Source organism: Canis lupus, chromosome 20 (assembly GCF_003254725.2).
Source record: "Canis lupus dingo isolate Sandy chromosome 20, ASM325472v2, whole genome shotgun sequence".
NCBI classification, from domain to species: Eukaryota; Metazoa; Chordata; class Mammalia; order Carnivora; family Canidae; genus Canis; species Canis lupus.
The window spans coordinates 49,303,211-49,321,212 of NC_064262.1; the positions used below are offsets into that span (position 1 = coordinate 49,303,211).

Below are 18,002 nucleotides of genomic sequence, written 5' to 3' on the forward strand. Positions count from 1 at the left end.
ACGTGGCCTGTGTCTAGGGCTCCTCCAAATTCCCTAGAGCAGAGTCCAGTTAAAGGCCCTCTGCCTCCAGCCTACTGGTTGACTGACCGAGCTTTCCATGTCTGCCTGAGGCAGAGCTCTCAAACTCAAATGCTTCTGGCATTGAAGTAGATGCCATAAGCCAGGAAAGCAAGTGGCATTTCTAGGACGTGGGGACCTTGGCTAACTGGGGGGCACGTGGCCTGCTTCAGGGGGGCGGCCACATCTCAGCCCCAACTAACTTTTGCCAACCTGGAGGCAGGTCCAGAGTTGCCAGAAAGCCAGATGTGGGGGAGAAATCTGATTCTTAAACCTTGGCAACTATTTTTAATCAAAACAAGACAAAACCACTCAGACCCAACAAGATAGCTTTGGCAGCCAGATTTGGTCCATTGGTGACTTTTAGCCGCCTGTCCCCCACCAGTGACCCCGAGACCCCAGTAGGCAAGGTCCCTCACCCCCTCGCGGGGCAGCCAGCACCCATCTCCTGCTGGCCTCTCGGCTCCCCTCCCAGCTGACCACCTCCTTCCCTGGGGGGTTCTCCCGGCTGGGGCGGGAGGAGGTAGAGGCAGTGACTAGACTGGGGGTCTTCGAGCAGAGGCAAGGTCTACCCAGGGAGGTCCTGGGGGCAGGGACGGCCCCACCTCCAGCACTGGCCCCTCGGTGGGCCTGGGCTGTTTGCAAGCTCACCCACCCACGGGCGCTGCGTACTTCCTGCTTCCCGCAGGCCTGGTCCCGTGCTACTCCACCCAGCCCCAGAAGCTGAGAAGCCATCCCTGAGAGGGGGGAAAAGGGCCCCAAATGCATCTTCTCCGACTCAGCGGGCAGCGAGGACTCGCCCTGCAGCCGACCAGCCCCAGCTCCCTCCCGTCCTCCCCATTCCCGCTCGCCAAGGGGGTAAGAAAAGATGCTCTTCCGCTTCTCCGATTGGCTCGAGCCGCTGCTCCTCTTGGCCGTGGGGTGAGGTCAGGGCGGGCAGGAGCGGGTGGGCAGCTCGGCAGGGCAGGGCAGGGCAGGGTGCCCGTTGAGTCCCATGACAGATGCATTTCTGGCCCGGAGCGTAACATGCCCTGGGAACCCGCACATGTCCGCCAGGCCTGAGCGTGCTGGCTACCCCCACCCCGCCCTGGTGTTTGTGCATCGTACACGTGTGATGGATTCGGCAACTTGACCCGCTTGTGTCCTATCGTCTCAGTGCATTTGGTTGTTGGGAGAAACAAAAACCATCTCGATTTTTTTCCTGATTGGATGATTCGGATATATTTTCTTTTCCTTGTTCTTTTGTTATTTCTTCCCCACTCCTACCCCACCCAGTTCCTTTCTCTTCCTTCCTTTTTCTTTCCTTTTCCCCATCGCGGGTGGGGCTGGCAGGGAGGGTTTATGCTTTTGAGTTGCCTTTTCCCCCCTTCCTCCCTCCCCCCTCTCCCAACTTTGTTCCTTTTTCAACGTTTTTCCTCCGCACCATTGCATTAATAGTGCTTTCTCTCCCTCCTTATTTGGGGTCTGGCTTGCTTTTCCTGTTGGTTGGCTTCATGTAGGGGCCTCTGTGAGTGGTGACGGCTCTGAGCCCCCGGGGGTGGGTGGACGGTCACCCTTTTCTCTCCCATCTCCCCAGAATAACTTCATCAACTTGAGCTTTCTCCGCCTCTTCCGAGCTGCCCGGCTCATCAAACTCCTCCGTCAGGGTTACACCATCCGAATTCTTCTCTGGACCTTTGTGCAGTCCTTCAAGGTGAGCCCCTGATGCCAGTCTAGGGCTGAGAAGATCTTACCCCCACCCCTGCTCTAGCCAAAAGTAGAAATCAGATGGCAATGCCTCTCTGGTGCACTTTGCTGAGAGTCTGTTATCTGCAGGGCTCTTCTCTAGACAGCCTACCCCTGTGGTGGCTTGAGAGGTCCAGGGGGAATCCCCTTGATCCCACTATGGCCTCAAAGAGACCCACCAAGCCCTGCCACCACTCTGGCACAGCATGGGGCCACCCAAACCAGCAAGGCAGAGCACTGGAACCAGGGAGGGAAATGGTGTGGGTAAGAGGCCACCCTGGCACTCTCCTTCATCACCTTCCTTCCCACCAGGCCCTGCCATATGTCTGTCTGCTCATTGCCATGCTTTTCTTTATCTACGCCATCATCGGAATGCAGGTGAGTGCTGGCCCCCTCATGTTCTTAGAGCCCTCCCTGGGGAGGGCCACTATCCTTAAGCTGCGGGGGGGGGGGGGGGGGGGGGCGGGGGGGGGGCAGGGAACCTAGTTTGGAGAGACAGCCATGACCGTTGAGTGGAGTTTCCCTAAAGCCACTGAGGGGGCATGGCTGCCCTTGGTCATCACCCTCCGGTTCCCCCAGGTGTTTGGCAACATCGGTATTGACGTGGAGGATGAGGACAGTGATGAGGATGAGTTCCAAATCACTGAGCACAATAACTTTCGGACCTTCTTCCAGGCCCTCATGCTTCTCTTCAGGTATGAGGGGACACGTGCTTTCAGGCTCCTCTTTTGGTGGGGGCGGGTCCTCTCCTAGTAGGGGCGGTCATCTTCTGGGGGTGGGGACACCTTCTGGTTGGGGGGGGGGGCGTGTCATCTCCCTCCTCTTCCAGTAGGGGGTGCGCTGTCTTCCTTCTGTTCCAATGATGCTTGGGATGGGTTTGGGGGAGAGGGGGGCCCAGGGACCCTTACTGGGCAGAAGCTGAGACCCAAGCATGAGGCATTTTCTGGCGTGACCTCATTGAATCCTCCTGACCTTCCTGTGAGGTGGGGGTTCTTGGCAACCCCATATGACAGGAGAGGAAATTGAGCCTTATAGACTGAGGCTTGATTCTTCATCCTGGCTGCACAGTAGAGTTCCTTCATTCCTCCATTGGAGGCTTATTGAGCATCTACTGCGTGCCAGATATTGCTGGTGGTACTGGGAATAAAGCAGAAAGAGCTCTTCAGTGCCCTCCAGGAGCTTTTCTTCCCATGGGGGAGAAAGGCACTCAGTAAGCTAATGGATGGAGAGTGCTAGAAGGGGATGAAATTCAAAGTTAAAAGGGAAATAGAGGAACAGAAGAATACATAATGTATGATTCCACTCATATGAGGTGCCCAGAACAGGCAAATTCCTAGAGAAGAAAAAGTGGACTGGCAATTGCCAGGGGCTAGGTGAGTAGACGAGGGGGAGCTAGTGTTTAATGGGTACAGGTTCCCAGTTTGGGACAGATGAAGGATTCCAGAGGTGGACACTGGTGAATGCACTGAATGCCACTGAATTATACCCTTAAAAATAGTTAAAATGATCAATCTTATGTATGTTTAGGTACAAAAATAAATAAATAAAACCGAGTCTGTGGGAGTGAGGCTTTGGCATCAGCATTGTTTAAGGGCCCCCCACCCCCGCCATGAACTTTAATGCACAACCAAAGGTGAGAATCACCTCTCTGAGCTCCCAGAGAGAAAAGGTGACTCACCTGAAACTTGAACAAATGCCAGTCCAACTCCAGAGCCCAGTGCCCCCAAGGGATATTAGCATCCAGGGCTGGGTGCTCAGGTCCCCAGTGATGCCCCCTCTCTGTTCCTCAGGAGTGCCACTGGGGAGGCTTGGCACAACATCATGCTTTCCTGCCTCAGCGGGAAGCCATGTGATAAGAACTCTGGCATCCTGACTCCCGAGTGTGGCAATGAATTTGCTTATTTTTACTTCGTCTCCTTCATCTTCCTGTGCTCGTTTCTGGTGAGTTTGTGCACATGTCCAGTGGGGTAGGGGGCCCGGGCTTCCTGGCCTGGCTCCCACTCAGGGGGCATGGGTTTCTGTAGGATATGGCTGTGGCACCGATTGGCTGCCTCCCGAGCGTCTCTGAGCCAGCTGGGGATTAGGTTAATGGGGGATTCTCAGCAGCAGCACCATTGATATTTGGGGTTGGCTGTTGTGTGGTGAGGCTGTCCCATGCATTGCACTGTGTTTAGCAGCATCCCTGGCCTTCCCTCCTCAGAGGTGATAAGCAAACATCCCTTCAGTCATTAGCAGTGTCCCTGGGGATTGGGGAGCAGGGAGGAAGGACCAAATCTCCCCCATCTGAGAACTACTGGGTTTTACCAGGGGAAAAAACAGGGGAGCCGAGAGTTGGTCCCCCAGCCAGTCTGACTTCCTGGAGCAGTTAGAGTAAAATCAGAACAGAAGCTCTCCAGGTGTCTTACGCAGAGATTTTTTTTACGGTTTTATTTATTTTTTCATGAAAGACACACAGAGAGAAGCAGAGACACAGGCAGAGGGAGAAGCAGGCTCCCTGCAGGGAACCTGATGCAGGACTCAATCCTAGGACCCCAGGATCACAACCTGAGCCAAAGGCAGACGCTTGGCAACCACTGAGCCTCCTAGGCACCCCACGCAGGGGAGATTTAATTCAAGGATTGGCTACACAGGGTTGAGAGAGAAATAGAGAACACTGAAGTCACCACAAGGATGATTAGCAGGCTCCAGGAATGAAAAGAGGAAGAGGGTGTATCAACCCACCACACGGCCCCTGGCCCCACTGAGGAAATGCTGGTGCCTTGGCTGTCCATAGATAGCCCCAGGACACTTGCAGATGGTGAGGGTTTCCTATGGCTGCTGTGACAAACCATCATGAACTTGGTGGCTTAAAACAACAGAAATTTACCCTCCCAATTTAGCCTCCTACCCTCCAGAGGCTAAAACCGATCAAGGTGTCAGCAGGGCCCCCAAAGCCTATAGGGGAGAGTCCTTCCCTGCTTCTTCCAGCTTCTGGTGGCCCCAGGCTTTCCTCGGAATGTGGCTGCGTCCCTCCAGCATCTGCCTCCATCTTCACGTGGCCTCTCCCCTGTGTGTCTGTGTCCAGATTTCTCTCTTTGGGGGATGGGGGCAGCAGTCAGATTGGATTTAGGGCCTACCCTAATCCAGAATGACCACCTCCTAACTTGATGACATCACAAAAATCCTTTCTCCAAATAGGTCACATTCATAGGTACCAGATATTAGGATTTGGACACGTCTTTTGAGGGGGACACAATTCCATCCACAATACAGACCCACGCTGGAGGCAGGAGTCCCTTCTCCCGTACTCCCCGGTCTGGTTTCCTGACCGTGGATCCTATTGGCAGGATCTATGAAGCCAGCTGCCGGGGGAGCGTGAGATGAGTGCAGACCCCAGCCAAATGCCAGTGTCTGTCAGCGAAAGCCAAGCACCCTCACCCCCTTCAGACGAGTGGCCTCGCGCTGAGAGGCTTGCAGCATCTGGTTTCCAGCCCCTCAGCCCAGAAGCTCCATTGACCAGTTCCAAATACCCAGGAGAGAGAGTCTGAATGGGCCAGCCCAGCCCCTGATCAAATGTCCACCCTTTTCCAAGCAGCTGTGGGTACATGTTGGGCACCAGATCTTATAATACAGCCCATCTGGGAAGGGCAGGTGCTCTAGAGCACATCTCTGCTTGACCATCAGCACCTCTCCCAAAAGGGCAGGGATTTCTGTTTTGTTCACAGCCACATCCCCAGCACCTAGCACAGTGCCTGGCACACAGAAGGTGCTCAATCAGAATCATGAAGATGAATTAAAAATCAAGCCACTGAAATTAGGGACACCTAGGATTACAGGTTGTTTGTTAAGCACCTACTACATTTGGACTCCTTGTTGAATACCTGCTGTGTACCAGACCTGATGCTAGGCGCTGGGGTACAGGGGCAGAACACGGTTCTCTCAGGCTGCAGGGGCGATAGGCAGACAGATGGACAGGTAACGCTGATGTGGCCTGTTACGTGCTATGATGGGGGTGATTCAGACCGAAGGAAGGAAGATTTCAGAGTGGCCCACAGGGACTAGAATATGTGTTACTCAGAGAGTCCAGGTGCGGCTGGATCCAGACAGCGGACCCCATCCCCACACTGGCTTGCCCTTTCCCACACTGGCTTCACTCTCAGACTTTCTCCTTGTAGAGCCTCTCCTCGTAGAGGCTGTCAACAAAGATCCCAGGGAAGGCTCTCAGTGGGCACCTGGGGTCACGGGCTCCTCCCTAACCGATCACAGACCTGGGTTGTATGACCGCGGCCTGAGGAGCCAGAGAGTGGGGGTGAGCCACACCCAGCTACAGCCTCTTAAGTATAAAGGAGGGAGGTCCCCAGATGCTGCTACCCACAGGGAGACAAATCACAGTGTTCCCCACTAAAGGAACAACATTTGCCAAGGCCTGGGGGCAAAATGGTGCCAGCTCCCCTGTGCTGAGGGCTCAGAGAACATGTGAGAAGGTGCTACCAGGTGCAGATGAGGGCAGGAAAATTAATTCATCCGTCCGTCTCTCCATCCATCATCCATCCAGGAAATGTTTGCTAATTGCTTACTGTGTGCTGGGGCTGGGAATACAACACCCATGGAACGCTCGCTTTGGCCTTGTTGGGGGGCCAATGTGGGAAGATTTGGGGTCATGGTGGTCCCTTGGGGTTGGCCTCCATTTCACCTAGCCTCTCCCCCCTCTCTCTCCGACTCTCCGTCTCCATCCATCACTATTGGTCGTTGTCTCTTTGTATTTCTCTGTCTCCATCATGATCTCTGTGTCCCGTCTCCATTTCTGCACCCATTTCTGGGCTCCTTGCATGAGTGTGTGTCTCTCCTCCCTGTCCCCCCATCTCTTTCTTTCTCTGTCTCCCTTTCTCCATCTCACTTCTCTCTCTCCCTCCCTCTCTCCCATTCTCTCTCTCTCTCTCTGGGCCCCCGTGTATGTGTGTTTGGGTGTGTCTCGCTCTCCCCCACTCCCTCTCGGCCCCCGGGGTCCCCACAGATGCTGAACCTCTTTGTCGCCGTCATCATGGACAACTTTGAGTACCTCACCCGAGATTCCTCCATCCTGGGTCCCCACCACCTGGATGAGTACGTGCGTGTCTGGGCCGAGTACGACCCCGCAGCGTGGTAAGGAGTCACCTGAATCCTCCAGCCACATTGCCCACCTTTCTCTGGCATTAGAGCACATGAGGCTAGGTCAGGCCCCAGACTTTGGGGCATTGCATCCCTGGGGAGCTAGCTGGGATCTCCGAGGGGTCGACCTGGAGGAAAGAGATGAGAATCAGCACCCTCGCACACTACAGGTGAAACGGTTGGGTACCAGCCCTGCCCGAGGCCCAGGCCTTCTGGGTCATGAGGGAAAGGAATCAAGCATTGAGGATTTTGCCTCCTGTAAATCTGCCCCGGCCCTCGGCCCTCGCTGAGGGGCCTTCGGATGGTGAGGACAAATTAGCCAAGGCCCAGGGAGGAAACCAGAGGCCTCTCAGCCTTGAGGCCCTGGGAGCAATGGGAACAGGGCCGGCCCAGCTCCCTCAACAGACGGGATTGGCTGTGAGATCAGAGTGGTGCTAGAACAGGTGATCGCATGAGGCCAGGACAAAAGACACAGAGCCTCAGGGTCTCTCGCATGTTCACTGTCACAGAGGGAGAGAGCTCTCCTACCCTTGGGCCCCAGAGCGCTTACTGACTGATAGGCGGTGGTTCCAGAGGGTCCTCTCCCCGCCGTGCACCTGGGCAGCACCCTGAAGCTGCTCAGAGGAGCCATCCCCAACCTCAGGCCACCATCCCCACCAGCCACTAACTGAAGAGTCTCATTCAGGCTGAGCTTGGGGCCTAAGAAGGCATGAACGGGGGCCCTCAGCAGCCCGGGTGCTGGAGGGGAGGCCTCAGGAGGAAGGTGGGGAGGACTCCATCTTTGCCATCCCCACAGCCCCAGACAAGTCCTCCACGAGACCAAGAGGCTGGGGTGAGCCACGGGTCTGGGGACTTGACATTTGGCTGGTTCCTAACTCTTCCTCTTTTGATTTTAGGTCACAGCAGTTGGATGCTGTCCCCCTGTCCTGTATTCCACGAGCTCTCCCTCTCCCCGCAGTGTAGCCCCGTAGATTGTGGAGAAGGCAGATGCAGAGAGCCCTGGGGGAGGGCCTCCCCAGCCCCCTGCTACCCACGCACCCACCCACCCCGGCCCAGAGCTTTTGCACACCCCAACCGAGACCCTCTGCCCCAGATCTGTCTGGGAGCAGCCCAAGTCTCCCCCACCCCTTCAAGCCGGGGAGGGGTCCCCAGCCCCCAGCGACACGACCTCGCTGCGTGTGCAGGGAGCCAGCATGAGCGCAGCCTGACCCCTGCCTCCACTAACCCCTGTCTTCTCCTTTCAGCGGTCGGATTCATTATAAGGATATGTACAGTTTATTGCGCGTCATATCTCCCCCTCTCGGCTTAGGCAAGAAATGTCCTCATAGGGTTGCTTGCAAGGTTGGAATTCCACTAAAACCTGCTAGCATCCATGGAATGAGTGTGGCTTGGGGTTCTTCAATATATATATTTCATATATATATATCTAAAACACAGAGCCATCTCTCTTTCTTGCATTAAACTAGAAAATTCTTAGCCGACAGAATGCAGTCACGTAGATTCGATGAAGCATGGGACATATCTCTCTGTTCCCTTCAGCCATTTCTGCTTGCTCTTAGCTGAAGCTGTCCATCCCAGGGTCTCAACGGCACCCCAAATCAAACACATGGGGGGGGGGTCGGAAGTGCACATTGACCCCCCCCATCCACCTCCACGCTCTCCCCCTCCACCCTTCGCCTCCCAAAGCCCCCAGCCCTCCTCCCGCCGCCCCAGCCCCCCCTTCCCCATCTAGGCCCCCTCAGAGACCAGCCTCAGCCAAACCAGAGAACTTGACCCAATTTTTAAAATAACACCGAGCCAGAGCACTGTGCCAGGCCCTCGGAAATGAGAACCCGCCTTTCCTGCAAGTCCCACCGGAACCATAGCTCAGAGTCAAAATTGAATCTGACTTTTCTCTTTTCTCTCTCTCTCTCCCTGCTCGTGAGCAGTGAAATAATCTTTTTTTTAATGACCTTTTCTCCCATTTTTTTCCTCCTGTTTTCCATTTATTTGAAATACCTATTTTATTGTTCTCTGCATTGTTCTCTCTCTATTTTTTCGGCTCGTGTGGTTTTTTTGGTTTGGTGTTTTTGGTTTTTTTTTTTTTTTTTTGGTTTGGTTTTGGTTTTGGTTTTGGTTATTTTTTTTTTTCTTCTTCCGTTCTCCCTCTCTCCCTCCACCCACCCCTTCCTTTGGTTCTCCGTTCCCACCCCGTTTTGTTTTCGGTGCTGCCAGGGGCCGCATGCCTTACCCGGACATGTATCAGATGCTGAGACACATGTCTCCGCCCCTGGGTCTGGGGAAGAAGTGTCCGGCCAGAGTGGCTTACAAGGTAGTCTACCCTTGCCGACCACCGGCGTCGGGCACTGGGGATTTTTCAGCGCTGACCAGGAACAACCAGCCGAGTCTCTTTTTCCGGAGTTTACTCTTCTTTTTTTTTTTTTTCCCTCTTTTTCTTTTTCTTCTTTTTTTTTCCCCCTTTCCTCCTCGAGTAAATGGATCATGACCATCCCTTGACTCTAAACAGCACACTGTGTCCGTCTTTTCTGATGAGTGTGTCTTGGTGTTTTGAGACTCCATTATGGCCAACACGCCGGGGGGAGGGGGAGGGGAGCCCCCAGGCCCCTCGCACCTGGTCCCCGGGGAACCAAATTGGACACAAACATGCTTCGGAGGGAACACCACCTCACCTCCTTTCTGCCCACCCAGAGCAGCCCCCACGGCCAGGCCAGGGGCAGGGACCTCGCAGCAGGGGAGCTTTGGCCCCCAAAAGACGAGGCCCTGGGCCCCCATCTTTTGTATCTTGAATCCCCAGGTCCAGCGGCCCCTCCCACATACACCTGAAGCTGATCTCTGACCTAGGGCCTTGGGGGATTCAAAGACCTCCCGAGGAGTACCCAGAGCCTCTCTCCCTCCACCCCACCTCCTCCCCCCCGAAGAGTTGTTTCCAAAGCCCCCCATCCCTATGCCACCCATTCTCCCCCAGACACCCCAACATGCCTCTCCATTGTTCCAGAATGGGCAGGCAGGCCGCAGCTGGACCCCTGGACCGTGGCACCCTGATGCAGGCCATGCACGCTGCCTTGGCGGGGGCCTGGGGCGGGCAGCACCATGGCCGACCGGGGGATGGTGCATGCTGGCTGAAGGAGCGAGGGTCCTGCCGCCAGGCGGCTGGGCCGGGCCACCCCTCCAGACCCCTGTCCCGGAATCTCCCTTGGCACCCAAGGACAGATGCTCTGTTCCCTCCGCCTCATCCACGAGAAGTTCAGGGATGACCTCTAAAATTGCCACCCCCTCCCAGAAAATTGCCCCGTCATCCTGTTCTCCCATCCACCTTGGCCCACCCTGTGTCTGTAAGAGTCATCCCCCCCTTCTGTTAATGCTGTTCCTTCCTGCTTCGAGTAGTCACCTCCCTGTAGCCTCATTCCTCCTCCTCCCGGCCCCCTCCTCCTCCTCCTCATTCCCGGTGGAGGCTGGGAAGAGGCTGCCCCACCCTCATCTATGACAAGCCTCTCCCGGCACCTGTCCCTCCACTAGCTTTCCTTTTGTCCCTTCTCTTGGTCTCTGCTTGGCTCTGCGTGTGTGTGTGTGTGTGTGTGTGTGTGTGTGTGTGTGTGTGTGTGTGAGAGAGAGAGAGAGAGAGCGCCCTTCCCTTCCGGGTCTCTGTGCAGGGCCACCGGGGTCCATAAGGCACCTTTGTGCAAATGTGAAAAGGACACCCTTTCCACAGAATATTTTATCTGTTGGAGAATTGTAATCCACCCATGTGGTAATAACAAAAAACCTCTTTGCTATCAGCTGAAAGTTGTCATTTAAATGTACAAATCCATGATTTCTAAGATGGTGACCCTTTGTGCAGTGCACAACCTGCACAGCTGTGCACAGCAGCCCAGTCTGTGTGTGTTTCTCTGTCTACCACCTTCCTCCCCACCCTGCCCCAGCCCCTCTCTTGTATCCTGTTCTGGGTTTGCCATCCCTCTCCCTACCTCCAGCTCTGTGTTTCCTGCTGACACGTGTCTGAATCCCCTAGCGAACACCTAAATCACCCTTGACCCCCATCTCCATGCCACCTCAGCCTGGGCTGGTGCCCACCGGTCCGGCATCCTCTCCTACATAACCAAGCATGGGGGACAGAGCCCCTGCTTGGGACAGGGGGAGTCTTTTCTTCCCTGGGCCACGGGGATGCCCCCTCCCCCTCCCCCCTGCCATCGCAGAGCCAAGATATGGACATGCCCCTGAGAAACACTTTCCACGGAGCTATGAATGAGTCTCGAGATTCCGTCTGCATGCGCACCCCTGTCTGCTGTTCTGTGTGTCACGGCCTCGCTGCATGTCTGCGAGGGGCCGCCCCGTCTGTGGGGGGCCGCCTGCCTGCCGCTTCTCAGAGGAATGATGTGGTCTGTGCCCTTCTGGTCTGGTCTGGGCCGAGCTGGGGGTGGAGATGGGAGCCGGCGGCCCCCTGGCGGCTGTGGCCGTGGACTCCCGTGCCTGGCTGCTTGCTGCATGATCTGCTGCGATCCGCCTTGCGCTCTTCTTTGGGGTCAGAATGGAACGGAGCCGTCCAGAAGAACTCTGGGGCAGGGCAGAAAGGGTCTGGGGTCCAGCGTGCAGGAGGGGGAAGGGTGGGAGAGCCCCAGAGCTCTCCCCGTGGGCCGCAAAGGGACATGGCTAAAGCGCTAGGGACAGGTAACCTGAGGGTGGGGGGCACCTCAGCCACTGCTTTCAGAGTTCTTCCTGGGGCTCCCCGGGGAAGTGTGGGTCTGGCTCACGGGGGACCGGGAGGGGTGCCTGGCAATGACCGCCCCCGCTTTGGGTTTTCTGTAGAGGCTCCTTCGCATGGATCTGCCTGTGGCCGACGACAACACCGTCCACTTCAATTCTACCCTCATGGCTCTGATCCGCACAGCCCTGGACATCAAGATCGCCAAGGGTAAGGGCAGGGCCGGGAGCGGAGAGGTAGCACAGGAAGGAATGGGGGCCTGGGAGGGGAGGGCCGTGTGCAGCCAGGGATCCCACATCCCACCCCCCAAACCGGAGGAGCCACTGCCCCGCCCTGATCTTCACCCCACCCGCTTGCGCATTCGGCAAAACATCTAGTGCAGCTTCCTGTGCGCCGAGACCCTGCTCTGAGTGTCCGGACGTGGGAGCTTATGCTTCCAGGGGGAGCGGCTTCCCTGAGGAGGGTCTGAAGGAGTCACGTGGACACACCTGGGGAGAAAGTGCTCCAGGCAGAGGGACCAGCAAGTACAAAGGCCCTGAGGCAGGAGGCCGTCCACAGCTGTGTTGAACTGACTTGCCCTCTGAGCGAGGGGGTGCCTGACTCACATTTTGAACAGGCCAGAATGGCCTGGGAGGAGGTCACGGTGGGGGCCCCTGACATAATCCAGGTGAACGCAGGACCTCTGTCTAGACTCAGGGGATGTGGAATGTTCAGGTTCTGGATATTTCCTGGGAGCTGACCAAGCCAACGGCTGATATACAGTGTGAGGGGAAGAAAGGCCACCCCTGGGGGTTGGGGCATAACCACAAGAAAAACAGAGCTGTTGGTGCCTGAGACCAGGGAAAGGTGGGGAGCCCAGTAGATTGAGGACAAAGTTAGGCAGGAAGCATGTAGGTGAAGGTACGGAGGGCAGAAGAAGCCCCCCAGGATAGAGAGGATCAGAAAGAACAAAGGTAAGGCTCAGGGGGCAGCAGGGGTTGTGGTAGGGTGCTCAGGCCCTTGTCTGGCGCACCCTGGAAATTCTCATGCAGTGAGTCAGAGGTAAGTGGCTCAGACCCGCTAGGCAGCCAGGTGCACATCAGAAATCCAGGCCCAGGTTCTGACTGTTTGTGGTTCTGCGCCCCCAAGATCATTCATTTCCTCTTCATTGTGGTTGAAGCTGGGCCAGGTCTCAACCTGGGGAGGGGAGGAAGCAGAAGGGCGGGCAGCAGATTTCTTTTTTTTTTTTTTAATTTAAAGATTTTTATTTATTTATTAATGAGAGACACAGAGAGAGAGAGAGAGAGAGAGAGCAGTAGAGACACAGGCAGAGGGAGAAGCAGGCTCCACGCAGGGAGCCTGACATGGGACTTGATCCCGGGTCTCCAGGATCAGATCCTGGGCTGAAGGTGGCGCTAAACCACTGAGCCACCGGGGCCACCCAGATTTCTCATAATCAGATGAGAGAGTCATGTTCTGTGGGCTTATCCTGCCCACTTGCCCCTGCCCTGGCCTTGCTGTAAACCTGGCAGGTGATCTCACCCTCTCCAAGCCTCAGTCCCTGTATTCGCTAGCTACGCCACGTAACAAGTGACCACAAACATAACAGCTTAAAACACCCACTTATCGCCTCTCAGTTCTGTAGGTCAGAAGTCAAGGCGGGCTCACCGGGGCTCTCCATCCAGGGTCCCCAAGGCAATAATCAAGCTGTTGACCAGGCGGGGCTCTCCTCTGGAAGCTCTGGGGGGAAGTGTACTTCCAGACTCATTCAGGTGTGGGCAGAATTCAGTCCCTGTGGCTGTTGAACTGTTTCATGGCTGGTTTTTATTTATTTATTTTAAAGATTTTATTTATTTGATCATGAGAGACACAGAGAAAGAAGCAGAGACATAGGCAGAGAGAGAAGCACATTCCCTGCAGGGAGCCCAATGCAGGACTCAATCCTGGAACTCTGGGATCATGACGTGAGCTAAAGGCAGACGCTCCACCACTGAGCCACCCTGGTGTCCCTCATGGCTGGCTTTTAGCCAGAGGTTGCACTTAGCTCCCAGGGATGCATCTCATCTTCTGTGTACTCTAAATCGGTCTGACTTCTTCTGCCAGGAGTTGCAGAAAACACTCACCTTTGCAAGCACTCACCTGATTAGGTCAGGCCCACCCAGATAAGCCCTGTATCTTACAGTCCGCTGATTTGAGACTTTAATTACATGTGTAAAGGCCTTTCCTAGCAGTCTCCAGACTTGCATTTGATTGAATAACCAGAATCTTGGAGCAGGAGGCAGGGGCAAGCTTTAAAATTCTGTCTGTTATGTTTCCCTTGCCTATAAAATGGGTCTGGTGGTGCACCCACTCTTGGTATATAACGCCTCTGTGACCGTGACCCAGCTGCTGTCCCTCTCTGGGGACCCGTTCAGGGGTCCTGAGAGAACCCAAGACTCGGATTCAGTGATTCACTAGAAAGATTCAGAACCGAGAGGCACCATTGGACTCACAGTTACAGTTTATTACAAGAGAAGGATACAGGTTAAAGTCTGCAAAGCAGAGGCCCTGGGGTCAGGGTCCAGGGGAGACCAGGTGCAGACTTTCAGGTGTCACCTCCCAGGGGAGTCTCATGGGCAGCCTTGCTGCCCTCCAGTAACAGGATGTGACAGCCCAGATGAAGTGTTGCCAACCACGAAAGCCCACCCAAGCTTTGGTGACTGCAGTGTACGTTGGGGTGGGCCATGTAGGCTGAGCTGAGCTTAGCTACACAGATCCCAGGCCCTCCAGAGGTCACACTAATGGTGGGTCCCATGGCCCAAGGCCCCCACCATAAATCACACTCTTAGGATAAACTGTCTTGTGTACCCAAGGCGCTCACATAAACAAAGACGTTTTTATCACACAGGACACTCTAAGGACTTAGAAGTGACCTCTCAGGAGCCAATCAGGGAGCCATCCTTTCTTTCTGGATCTGTAGGGTTTGGACAACCTGCTGAGTTGTCCTTTACCATGAGGGCACCTTCTGTAGGACCCCAGTCAACCCAGTCTCTACGACACCTACCAGATTCCCCACATGAGGATTTCAAAGGCTCCTGGGGATGTGTCTGAGTTGGGCTGTGACTGTTGTCACTCATACTCCAGAGGCTACTCAGTTCCTGGGGGATCATGTCCCCCCCCCCACCGGCGTCACTGAGCCAGGGACGGCTCCTCCCAGGGCTCCCCAGGAAACAGCTGAGCCAGTCTAGGGGATTAAGGAAGGTCAGCTGACTGCTGCGGACAACAGCTTCAACAGTGATGACAATCACAGCTTTTTTAGCTGACTTGAGTCTAGGCGAGCTGAAAGTGTAACTTTTTTTTATTTTTTTCCCAACAGCTCAATTTACTTTCTAAACACACTGAGTTCCTTTCCAGCAAGCAGGGGGCAGCGTGGGAGAATGGATTAACCTCTGGAATTCAGATCCTCCACAAATTGGGAGGCCCTTCTTAGCTAGATTCTTGGGGGAGAGGGCAGGTCCTTCTGCTCACCTCTGCGTCCCCTGTGTGTGTCCATCTCTCCCTCCTCCCCGCCCCTCTGTTCTCCGCACCCAGGAGAATCTCTTCTCTGCCTGGGGAAAATCCTTCTCTCTTCATGTTTCTCTTTTCCCGGATGCTGTGTCTGAACCCCTGAATCCTCCCTCCAAGGGACTCCATCTGCGTCCCTTCACCGGCCCCTTCCCTCCTGCGCCCCCTGGCCAAGCAATGAGGGCAGAGCCAACCACCCACCAGAACAGACGTAAACCCAGTTAGCAGATCAAAGCCTAACATCCGACTTCCTGGGAGAGCACAGAGGGAGAGCTGTACAACCACTGAGCCACCCGTGTGGAGCCACCCCCAACATTGGGGGGGGGAGAAAAGATAAACCCAGAGCCAACTAGCACCGCACATCTCTGCACCTGCCTGGCATCCCCCATGCCCACATGGTCCTCAGCCCTGACATGCCGCTGCTTGCACAGGGACCTCAGCTTCCCAAAACAAGAATGCCTTCTGCCTTGGCTTAGAAAGGGCCACAGTCCAGACTAACTGCACCCAGGGCCAGGCTGGACTTTCATTCAGGACTCCACATAGCTGACCAGCCAAAAGGCCACTGTCCTGCCCTTTATTTTTTTTTTTTAAGATTTTATTTATTTACTCATGAAGGACACAGAGAAAGGCGGAGACACAGGCAGAGGGAGAAGCAGGCTCCCTGCAGGGAGCCCGATGCAGGATTCGATCCCAGGACCCCAGGGTCACACCCTGGGCCAAAGGCAGATGCTCAACCACTGAGCCACCCAGGCGTCCCCAGTCCTGCCCTTTAATCCGCCCAGAGACCAGACTCTCTCTGCAGGTGGGATCTGCCATACTCTGGAAGGTTCTGGGGTGAGCCTCATGGGAACCTAAAAGGCTGTGCCCTGTGTGCACCCGAGAGGGTGGCCTCCTGGCACGTTGTTATCATGTTAGCCATGGCTCACTGAACGAGAGCACCCATTGAGTGCCTGCTGTGTGCCCAGCCCTGTCGTTGGTATGTGGGACACAGCCCTGAGAGACAAATGCACCTTCAGCCCTCATGAGGCTGCAGGCAAACAGGTCACAAACAATAAGCGTGATAAATACATGGAGTATGAAATGTGTTGGAATTTGAGGCGTACAGCGGAAAAGATAGAGCGGAGGTGGCTGGGGATCAGGTATGGGGGAGGGGTAAGCCCTAGGTCAGCAGGGACCTGACCTGTCCTGTCCTGCCGCCAAGAGACATCAGCAATGTCTGGAGACATTTTTGGCTGTCACAACTAGGAGGGAGCTGGTGCTAGTGGCATCTGGGGTATAGAGGCCGGGGATGCAGGCACAGACTCTGAGACCAGAGTCATGCAGAATGGAATGGGGGGAGAGGAGAACCCTGAAACACAACTGGTTTGTGGGTGACTGTGGCCTACATCCAGGAGGACCTCTTGGTCCTGTTCCTCTGCCAACCCCACCTTGGGTGTTAGTAATTCTGTACCTGGAGGAAGAATAAGCCTGAGCCTCAGCCTTGAAGGGAACCCCATGACCCCAGCAGGAGACCACCTTGAAATCCCCCTAAGGATTTTCCCTTTATTTAAACATGAATGGCAATCCTGAAAGTGAGATTGAAGTAGAAAGGGTCTAAGGTGGTGGTTCTCAACCAGGGGCAGTTTTGTCCCTCTGGGGACACTTGGCAATGTCTCGGGACAGGTTGGTTGTCAGGACTTGGGGAAGGAGGTGCTACTAGTAGCTGGTGTGTGGAGGCCAGGGGTGTTGCTCACCACTCTGTAGTGCATGGAATGACCCCCACACCAGGAAGATCCAGCCCCAAGCATCCACAGTGCTAATAACCAGGTTGAGAAACCCTGCCCGGGCGCCCTTACCTAACTCCCATGCCAGGAGCGGGTGCAGTAGTCTGCTCAGGCTGTCGTAATGAAATGCCAGAGACGGGGCAGCTTAAACAACTTATTTGCTCACGGTTCTGGAGGCTGGAAGCCTGAGATCGAGGTGCCAGTGCAGTTGGTCCCTGGGGAGGGCCTTTTCCCCTGCTTGCAGATGGCCACCTTCTTGCTGTGCACTCACCTGGCCTGGTGTCTCTCTCTTATAGGGCCCCCAGTCCTACTGGGTCAGACCTCATGTAACTTTAATTACCTCCTTAGAGGCCCAGTCTGCAAATGCCATTACATAGGGGATTAGGGTTCCAACATGAATTTAGGGGCGGGGCGGGGGGAGCCACAATTCAGTCTTCAATGGCAAGTGTGTCCTTTCTCTTCACAAGAAATAGGAAACATGAGCTGGAAAGAGAAAGTGCTTTTTTTTTAAGATTTTATTTATTTATTCATGAGAGACAGAGAGAGGCACAGGCAGAGGGAGAAGTAGGCTCCCTGCAGGGAGCCTGATTAGGGACTCGATCCCAGGACCCTGGGATCACAGCCTGAGCCGAAGGCAGATACTCAACCACTGAGCCACCCAGGTGCCCCAAGAAAGTGACTTTCAATAGGAAATACCATGTTCTCTTTTTTCCCTTCCTGGGTGGCAGAGGAGCTGCCACACAGACCCCAGGTGCCTCACTTAGCTACACCGGGACAGCAGACAGAGCTGTGAATTCCAGCTGCTTCTCATAAGGAAAGAAAAACTATAGGTTAGCGTCAAGGGTCATGAGAGCTTAACAACACAGGACATTTTCTCAAGAGTCTCCCACAATAGTCCTGACCTCCCAACCGGAGTCCTGACCCACGAATCAGCACCACCGCTATGCATCTTGGCCCCTGTGACTACACCACCCCCTTCACCGGTGGTGTTAAGACCAGACGATGGAGTTCGCCCTCTAGTGGGTGAGATGGGGAACAACACCACGAGGTGGTTTGTAAAACGAAGAGAAATAAAGCAGAAGGGCATCCGGGGGCGGGAGGCCAGCCAG

General features: G+C 55.1%; 1 protein-coding gene across 1 annotated transcript in view; it reads left to right on the plus strand.

Moving 5' to 3' along the window:
• Positions 1-18,002, plus strand: part of CACNA1A (calcium voltage-gated channel subunit alpha1 A) — a 220,492-nt gene that overhangs the window by 193,634 nt on the left and 8,856 nt on the right. The window contains exons 32-38 of the mRNA XM_049098218.1: positions 1,634-1,750; positions 2,095-2,160; positions 2,362-2,477; positions 3,573-3,723; positions 6,776-6,903; positions 9,124-9,220; positions 11,713-11,818. Of these exons, the coding sequence (XP_048954175.1) occupies positions 1,634-1,750; positions 2,095-2,160; positions 2,362-2,477; positions 3,573-3,723; positions 6,776-6,903; positions 9,124-9,220; positions 11,713-11,818 (781 nt within the window). The remainder of the gene's footprint in view (positions 1-1,633; positions 1,751-2,094; positions 2,161-2,361; positions 2,478-3,572; positions 3,724-6,775; positions 6,904-9,123; positions 9,221-11,712; positions 11,819-18,002) is intronic.